At 46.9% G+C, this 9,759-nt stretch overlaps 1 protein-coding gene across 1 annotated transcript; it reads left to right on the top strand.

Moving 5' to 3' along the window:
* Positions 1-2,752: 2,752 nt before the first annotated feature.
* LOC125544052 (serine/threonine-protein kinase PBL34-like) lies at positions 2,753-8,982 on the top strand. The gene is made up of 6 exons (XM_048707590.1): positions 2,753-3,270; positions 6,148-6,485; positions 6,580-6,715; positions 7,114-7,250; positions 7,332-7,455; positions 8,073-8,982. Exons 1-6 carry the CDS (start codon positions 3,081-3,083, stop codon positions 8,579-8,581), a joined length of 1,434 nt encoding a protein of 477 aa, XP_048563547.1. The 5' UTR covers positions 2,753-3,080; the 3' UTR covers positions 8,582-8,982.
* Positions 8,983-9,759: the final 777 nt, after the last annotated feature.

The raw sequence follows: 9,759 nt of genomic DNA, 5'->3' as shown, positions 1-9,759 counted from the left end.
ACACGTGGCGGCGGCGGGGAGGATCCGGACACGTCCGACCGTCCGGATTTTGTCCGGCGGCTGGAGGAGGAGGGGAACTAGGGTTTCGTCTGTGATTCGAATGGGGGGAGATATATATAGGCATAGAGGGAGCTAGGAGAGTCTAAATGAGGTGCGGTTTTCGGCCACGCGATCGTGATCGAACGCTTTAGATGATGGAGAAGGCTTAGGTGGGTTTTGGGACAAATTGGAGGGGTGTTGGGCTGCAACACACACGAGGCCTTTTCGGTCCCTCTGTTAACCGTTGGAGTATCAAACGAAGTCCAAATGATACGAAACTTGACAGGCGGTCTACCGGTAGTAAACCAAGGCCTCTTGGCAAGTCTCGGTCCAATCCGGAAATGTTTAATCCCCCCACACAAAAGAAAGCTAGAAATGACCACCGGAGGGGAACGAAGCGCCGGAATGCAAAACGGACAACGGGGAAAATGCTCGAATGCATGAGACGAACACGTATGCAAATGCAATGCACATGATGACATGATATGAGATTCATGACAACGATAACAACACACGGAGACAAAAACCCGAACCCGAGAAAATAAAATAACTTAATGCCTGAGGCGGCAAGAGTTGGAGTACAAATTGGGAAAGTTACATACGGGGTGTTACAGGGGCACCCCAAAGACACCAACAATTGTTAGCCGTGTGCGGCGCTCCCCTCCACAGTTTACGCCTGCGATCATATCTTCGTAGTGCTTAGGTGAAGCCCTGCGCAGATCACTTCACCATCGCCGTCACCACGCCGTCGTGCTGACGTAACTCTTCCTCGACACTTTGCTGGATCAAGAGTTCGAGGGACGTCATCGAGCTGAAAATGTCCAGAACTCGGAGGTGCCATACGTTCGGTGCTTGATCGTTCGGAACGAGAAGAAGTTCGACTACATCAATCGCGTTGTCAAAACACTTCCGCTTTCGGTCTACGAGGGTACGTGGACACACTCTCCCCCTCTTGTTGCTATGCATCTGCTAGATAGATCTTGCGTGAGCGTAGGATTTTTTTTTGAAATTGCATGCTACATTCCCCAACACTCTGATGATGACCCCATGGTGGAGACGGGCTCTTACGACGACTCGATGCCGGAACCCGCGCCGGTCCATGGGGGCTGCACCATGGAGCATGCGCAGGCACACTTCAACGTCGCTATGGCGGAGGAGCATCTGATGTCGGCGTTATGACAAGCACAGGAGGAGCAACGGTACAACCTCTTCCTCCTCGAGCAGCATCGGTCGACGGAGGGCCAAATCTATGTCGAGCGAGCGAGTGAGGAAGCCGTGGCGGCCATAGACGCGGCGAACCCCAAATTCGTCACCGATAACCGGCGATCTAGCGTTCACGCCGCCACTCGCAACCTGATCACGGTGTAGGCCGATGCGGAGGGCGCTGGCGGCCGCGGTCAAGAACGCTGCCAGCTATGCATTCTACGCGGCGCCAACAAACTTTCGTTGGCGCCGTGGGATGATGAGTGTTCCGCACGTCCACATCCATCGTGGAACTCACGTCCATCGACGACGGACAGGTCGTGGACTCCGACAAGGAGTAGTAGTAGTGCATGGGAGGCCGCATGACCTTGTGTCCCAAGTGGGTTGGTCCATCTCCCTTGTCCTACTCTTTCCCGTCGGCGACCGCACCTTCACTTCACGAGTCTCATCGTCACCGCTCATGGAGACGGGAAGATTTTTCTCTCGAATACGCACGAGTGTGCGTACTATATTATAAAGAAGGAACCGGGGTAAAGAGCCCGTCCACGTTAGTGTTACAGATTACATATATACACACCGAACACTAACCCCACCCTCCACCTTCCTCTCATATGTCTAGCTACTCTCTGCAACCCACCCTTCCACTTCTGTGAAGAACACATCCATGTCCCCTTTTAGTATGCCCGCCTGTTTCCATACGCGGCCCTCTCTGACGACGGCATGGATAACCCGATTCTTTGAAGGTGTGGCCCCGTCGAAGACGATAGAGTTGCGGTGCTTCCATAGTTGCCATAGGCCTAGAATGATGATTGCATTTGCATCCCTCTTGGTCTGTCCTCTTCCCCCCTTGTCTTGACACCATGCAGCGAGGTTGTCGTTTGCTGTGGGTATCCACTCTGGCTTGTCTAGGGGGCGGCAGATCGCGGTCCACACCTCCCGTGCAACGACACATTGTAAAAGGATGTGGTTAATGCTCTCCTCTGCTTGGTTTCACATTGGGCAACTGTCTTGGTGATCGAGTCCTCTTCTTGCCAATCGACCCGACGAATGCCATAAAGGAACAACAAGGACGTGGAGACGGGAGTCGCTGTAGACTAGGTTTAGGTCCGGTAGTTTTTTACAAAAAAATGTAATGAATGTGTTTCGGTTTATATGAAAATCATCCGGTTTGTATGTAATTCATATGGTTTGGTCGACTTTATTTTGAAATGTATGATTGGATGACCAGTTCTCGTATTAGTGTTCGCGGACTGGTCCCCACCGATCAACGGACGGATACGGTGTTAAAACACCAACCAAGAGATGTAATTTTTACGGAGGTATTTGAAACGAAAACGCTGGTCCAAACAGGGCCTAGGTTTTGACTCGTTGAACAAAATAAAGCGAATCCCCATTAGTGAGGATAGAGAAAGAAATGCGTATATTTCAGAGGGGCGTTGGGCTAAATCGCATCAGAAACGGGCGCTCCTCGTGTAGGAGGAGGCCATAAAGAAGCGACCACCGTTCCGGCCGCAGCCTCCTCCTCCGTCGTCGCCCAGCCCTCGGTCTTTGGTCTTTGGTCTTTGGCAAATTCCCACTACCCTGCCCGCACTGCCCGAATCCTTCCCTGCACTGCAGCCTACCCTTTCCCCTGCCCGCCCTGCCCCGACACCCCCACCCCTCTTCACACTCTCTCTTGCTAGTTCCTTCCCTGCTTCTCCCTTCCGCCCGCCCCGCCCCGATGCTCACCTCCGGAGGCCGCGCGGGCGGCTTCCATTGCCGCGCTGAGAAGCATTGGGGACGCTGCTGCTGAGTTGGTCGGTGCGCGGGGTGGTGGCGGCGGGTGGGTTGGATAGGAGATGGGGAAGGAGGGGACGCGGCGGGGGCAGGATGTGATGCGGCGGAAGGGGAAGGAGGCGGCAATGGACGAGGACGATGCGGCGCCTCCCACTGGTTGCTGGATCCGGCTACCGCGACTGGGCGGCGGATGCATGTCCTCGGGCTCCAAGGTCGACTCCTCCACCAGCGGCGCCTGCGCCAACGGCGGCGGTAAAATGCTCTCACTCCTCCTAGACATCGCGTTCACTTTCTGGTCTGCTTCCCTGCTCTCCAGCACTAGCAGCAGCCTACGCCTTCGCGTCTGTCCATGCCTGATGCTCGTCCGTATGTTTGATTGGTTGCCCGGGTGCTGTGTGTCTTGTGTTTTAGCACTCGAGATGACAGAGGCCTGAACTTTTTTATTCTATATCTCTTGAAGTTAAGTTGATGGCGATGGGAGCGTTCTATGATGAAATTGGATGTGTTGGTGTGCTCTGGTGGGTGGTAGGATCATTTAAGAGTGGTTGGTATGGTGTGGGGTGGCATGAGATGAGATGTTTCTGTTTAATTTACACACAGTGGTACATGAGTTGATGTAAACTGAATGTTGTGCCATGTCGGAGTGCTGCCATTACCCATCTAGAGACATTAAAACTGTGCAACTTTCCATCCATCTCAGGCTATTAGCGTTGACAGCCGCTGGATCTTCAGTTCTCGTTGCTTTTGGCCATCCGATTTTGTCAAAAATCCCACGTCGCCTCGCTTTGGTTTGCTAAGGTCGAGCGGTATCCGTGATGGGCTGCTGCTCCAGGGACAATTTGGGGAGCCTGCTGTTAAATTGCTAGTATAAAAGGGCGGGGCTTACACTTGTGGGGTTAAGTTTGCGGGTTGCTGGTAATAGGGGATTTTGTAGTGGTTGAAGCAGGAGTACCTCAGGTAAAATGCAAGGTGATGTTTTGTTGCTGCAGGAGTGGTGATTACTGATTAGGAGGAGCTGAAGGGATGCCCAAATGTCGTTAAATTCAATGCTTGTCTATTTTTGTCCATACGCTTTTAGACGCAATACAATTAATTACCGTTTGGCCATGTGGTTATGCATATTTAGAGGCATTAAAACCGTGCAACTTTCCATCCATCTCAGGCTATTAGCGTTGACAGCCGTTGGATCTTCAGTTCTCGCCGCTTTTGGCCGTTCGATTTTGTCAAAAATCCCACGTCGTCTCGCTTTGGTTCGCTAAGATCGAGCCGTATCCGTGATGGGCTGCTGCTCCAGCGACAATTTCGGGAGCCTGCTGTTAAATTGTTAGTATAAAAGTGCGTGGCTTGCACTTGTCGGGGTAAGTTTGCGGGTTGCTGGTAATAGGGGACTCTGTAGTGGTTGAAGCAGGAGTACCTCAGGTAAAATGCAAGGTGATGTTTTGTTGCTGCAGGAGTGGTGATAACTGATTAGGAGGAACTGAAGGGACGCCCAAATGTCGTTAAATTCAATGTTTGTCTGTTTTTGTCTATACGCTTGTAGACGCATACAATTAATTACCGTTTGGCCATGTGGCATTATGCATATTTGATATTTCTCTGTAATTAAGTACAGAAGGCAACTTTTGTTCCGAGATTTAACATTTAGGGTTCCATTTATGCATGCTTCAGAATAACAAACGGATATGTCCAAAGGGAGTGTCAAGTGAAATGCTCAAGCAGGAAACACTAGTTATAGTTATGGTCTATGGACAAAACTAAAATATAAAGGGTGCCTGTAATTGATGGTTATGTCATAATTTTTGTATCAAGTCACTTCAAATTGTCACACGCTCTATTTTCTTATAAAGCATTTTGTGTTATTAGTGTTATACCTTTAGCATTTAAAGTTTACTTCAGTGAGAAAACTTATATCTTATGTTCAAGCAGACTATTTGATTCAGTTGAGTTGCACCCAAAACATTTCCACCTTTCTAAAATGTATGACCCCACAAAGTCATCTGCTGTATAAACTCTGGACATACCGTCATGTTTGGTGCAGAATTGGATTTTAATTCCATAGACTTACACATGGCCTCATACCTGATCCACATTAAAGAAGTAGAAATATATAAGTCATGTTGACCATCAGGGCCGTACACGAGAATCTGGGGGCCAGTGCAAAATAGTACTCCCTCCGTCCCATAATATAAGATGTTTCTGCAAGCTAGTCTTATATTGTGGGACGGGGGGAGTATGAAATAAGGCCCTTTTATGGAAAATCCTAGTTACGAATATTATTACTTATTTTATCATACTATAAACATAATCTTCCCAATAATTGTTTCAAAGATAACGGAAAAACTGGAGAAGAATAGCTGAATATATAGGTTGTGCTAGTTCCTAGTATGATGCACCGGAGATTTTCCTTAAAAAAAGTTATCGGTGATCTTTTTAGTGGAAACTGAGCGGTGATTTATACTATTAATTGTGATTTAAATGGAGAGAGAGGTCAAGAGAAAGGCGTGTGCTTGTGTACTGGCTGGCCTTGGAACTGGTCGGCGTTTGGAAGTTGGAATGTTGCACAGGAGATGAAGCGTTGCTTAGATATTCTCTTGATTAATACTATTAATTGTCATTTAAGATAATTTTTGAGGCCTCAAAATTTTAGGGGCCCTGTGTCATCGCACACGCTGCACCTGCTTACCATATGGGCCTGTTAACAATTTTGCGGGAGCTAGAGGCACCTGTTGTTTCTTGCGGTTTGGCGCAGCTTGCTGTGGGCCACCTAGTAGTGTCCTGGTCGAGGTAGTTTTTCAGTCAGTGGCGCGCTTGTGTTGTATCCTGTAGGGGTGTGTGTGTTTGTTGGATTGTGTTTTTCCTTCTTAATGCAATGATACGTAGCTCTTCTGCCTATTTGAGAAAAAAATGTTGACCATCTTACAGTTAGTGGTAGTATTTTTTACTTTATAAGAGAGACTGTCAGCCTTGTTGTTTAGTCCCATAAATTTTTTGCTATCACATTTGCTATTGTTTTGCAGCTTCTGATGTTTTACTCAGAAGCAAGGATTCACATATTTCTGTGGCACTACCTTTGTCAAATTTCAATTATATCAGGCATTGATCTCCTAATGGTTAATGTCTACTGTGCAGAGAGCAAAAAGGTAAATCATAGTTGTTGGGATCAATCAGCTCCACCAGCCGCATCTGGTTCGACAACATCCAGCAACACTGGAAGCATCTCGCCTTCTTCCATAGTTGGAGAAGAACTTAAACTAGCAGCCCAACTGCGTAGATTTACGTTCAATGAACTTAAGTGCGCCACCAGAAACTTTCGACCTGAGAGTCTTCTTGGTGAGGGAGGTTTTGGTTGTGTCTTTAAAGGTTGGATTGAAGAGAATGGAACTGCTCCGATGAAACCTGGCACAGGATTAACTGTTGCTGTCAAGACACTCAACCATGATGGGCTTCAGGGGCATAAGGAGTGGGTGGTATGTTTTTACTTTCTTTGGTATGCAGCACACGAAACATTATGGTATTAGCTTTAACTGCTTCATTAAGTAAACTATCATTATGTGTTCTCAGGCAGAAGTTGATTTCCTTGGAAACCTTCAACATCCACACCTAGTGAAATTGGTTGGTTACTGCATTGAAGATGACCAACGGTTGCTAGCATACGAATTTATGCCCCGCGGAAGTTTGGAGAATCATCTTTTCAGGAGTAAGTGTTATTTTGTTTTACTCTTAGTCAGATATAACATATGATGCAGACTTTCACTCTGTCAGGACATCTACCCTTGTTGAAATAATTAATACATGGCATATTTCTCTTCTACTCTTAGACTCTTGGTCGAATGCGACTCGTAGGTATTATTCGTTACTTATTGTTTGCTACTACTAACTTTTTATTCCATTGCTAAAATTCTGCTTGTGTGCTAAATTTGACGAAACCTAAATTTGTTACTCCCTCCGATCCAAATTAATTGATGCAGCTCTAGTACAATTTTGTACTAGAGCTGCGTCAATTAATTTGAATCGGAGGGAGTAGTTTTATTACAACTATATTCTGTAGTGTCTTGTATTCGTCCAATAACTGTCTTGAATAATTGTACTAAATAGGGTCATTTCCGCTCCCATGGGCTATCAGAATGAAAATTGCACTTGGTGCTGCAAAAGGCCTTGCATTTCTTCACGAAGAAGCTGAAAGGCCAGTGATATATCGGGATTTCAAAACTTCAAATATTCTTTTGGATGCGGTATGCAACTATACTGAGAACCGATAATCCATGATCATTCAGACTATTACATTTGCCCATTTCTTATACATTTATTTCCAGGAATACAATGCAAAACTCTCTGATTTTGGACTTGCGAAAGATGGCCCTGAGGGTGATAAGACACATGTCTCTACTCGGGTCATGGGAACATATGGATATGCAGCTCCTGAGTATGTTATGACAGGTGAGTCGATCAGTTGTTGTCCTGCATCATACTACTGCTCAACTTGTCCTGAAAATTGGAGCAAATCTTGCATGATGTTATCCTTATTGTTCTGTCCAGTTACTGCTAGTGTGTCCTATACTTCAATCATTCAATGTATGCTAGATAGACTGAAGTTCATACATACTTATCCGACAAACAATGCATTATGTTTCCTTTGATAGGTGATAGGTACATTGATAGGCTTATAACCTAGCAACTATATTATAATGACTGTGTACAAGGATGGTGTGTGTGTGGAGTGTTTTAGGGCCTGCACCTTTCTGGCCACCTTCGCATTTATGTGGATGCTATTATTGCATAACATAATAATTTAGGTGATTACGGCTATTTTAGGCAGTCCATGTGCTGCTGTGGGTTGTGCAACAGCTGTTCGTCTGAATTCATTCTGCTCTGAGGTAGTCAGAAATATGATTATAATTTCACAGGCTCAAGATAATCTTGCCCATTTTGGGTCAACTAAGCTGAATGAATCTCCTAGAAAATAGACAAGTTACCACTCATTCTTTTATTCGGTTCGTGTAGCTTGTTGAATTCCCTCGCATGTTCTACTGCTTATAAGTTCATCTCTTGCTCAGGTCACCTGACATCAAAGAGCGATGTATACAGTTTTGGAGTGGTGCTACTAGAGATGATGTCGGGCAGAAGGTCAATGGACAAGAACAGGCCAAACGGGGAGCACAATCTGGTTGAATGGGCACGCCCTTATCTTGGAGAAAGAAGGCGATTCTATAGGCTCGTAGATCCCCGTCTAGAGGGAAATTTCTCCATAAAAGGCGCTCAGAAGACGGCTCAGCTGGCACATGCTTGCCTTAGCCGGGATCCCAAGGCTAGGCCTCTCATGAGCCAAGTGGTGGAAGTTCTCAAGCCTCTTCCAAACCTGAAAGACATGGCTAGCTCCTCCTACTTCTTCCAGTCCATGCGCCAAGAGCGTGCTGCAAGCCTTGGCAACCCAAATGGTAGCCAAAGCATGAAGGCACAGAGCACCTTTGCACGGAACGGAGTGCAGCCAATGAGGAGCCTCTCGTATGGTCCGCACGCTTCTCCGTACCGCCAGTCTCCAAGGCCCAACGGCAAACAGCCCTAAGACTCACCTGTTCATCATGAGTGGTTCAAGGTTGGGTTCTCGTCTAGCACTGATGGGAAATGGCGCGTGCATTGGCTGTGGCCCCCGTTGCCGTGGATAGACAGATGCCCTCAAGGATGATTAGAATTCCGCAGTGAAGATTTCTTCTCGTTGCTTAGCTTTTTAGCTGCTTCTGTATCTATTACTCTGGGAACATTGACTTGGGAGGGGGGAATCAGACAGGGTTTTGTTTGCCATTTGAACAAATGCTCAGATGGATGCTTAGAAACTCCCCTGATTGGAGAATCAACCATCGGCACAGGAAGAAGAGCCTAGTGCATGTATGGCTCTCTCGTCTCTTATTCAGAGCAGATTTTTACTTGTTAAAGAAAAATGAAAGACAAACGTCGTCTTCGCCATCATATCATGCTTCCATGATGAGCGATGGCAGCGGCCTAGTATTTAAGTTGCATGTGCTATTGATGGGGGTGACAGGGCTCGCTTTCAGGTCCTGGTACATTTGCCAGATCAAATCCATAAACATGCCTGGTTATCGCTGGCACTTGCCATTACTCCGGGTGCTTGTGATGTTACCACTGTCTCGTTTCCTTTTTGGGTGGGTCACATTCAGGCAGCACGGGGCTGGCGGTGGCATCATGGCAGTGACCGGAGAGAATATCAGGTGGAAATCAAGCACCAACTTACGATGGAAACAAGTAAAATTGTCAAAAACCACCGCAGTTGTGTTGGACAGTGCGGAAAACCATCGTTTTCATAGAAGTTTGCCGAAAACACCGATTCAGTAAGCGAGTTGCCAAGAGCACTAATTGGTCGATTGACTGTGTTTGGACAGCGAACCTGGCGTCCAGGCCCCACAAAGTCAGGGCCATGTGACAAGTAATCACTCTTATTTCCTCCAACCTCACCTTCAGTGACAAGTGATCACTCTTATTACCTCCAACCTCACCTTCAAGATCTACGGACCGATGCGCTCAAACCTGAAATATTCTTTATTCGAGGAGCTTATTCATGAGAAGCCGACTGAAGAGGTGACGTGGCTTGTCAACGGTGATTTTAATCAGATCCGCTGTGCCCAAGATAAAAATAAGCCGAATGCGGATCATAGCTGCATCACTAGATTCCGAGCAACCCTGAATTCTTATGAGATCAAGGAGATTCACCTACAAAACCCGCAAATT

Source organism: Triticum urartu, chromosome 3 (assembly GCF_003073215.2).
Source record: "Triticum urartu cultivar G1812 chromosome 3, Tu2.1, whole genome shotgun sequence".
NCBI lineage: Eukaryota > Viridiplantae > Streptophyta > Magnoliopsida > Poales > Poaceae > Triticum > Triticum urartu.
This window is presented reverse-complemented; position numbering and strand designations above follow the sequence as displayed.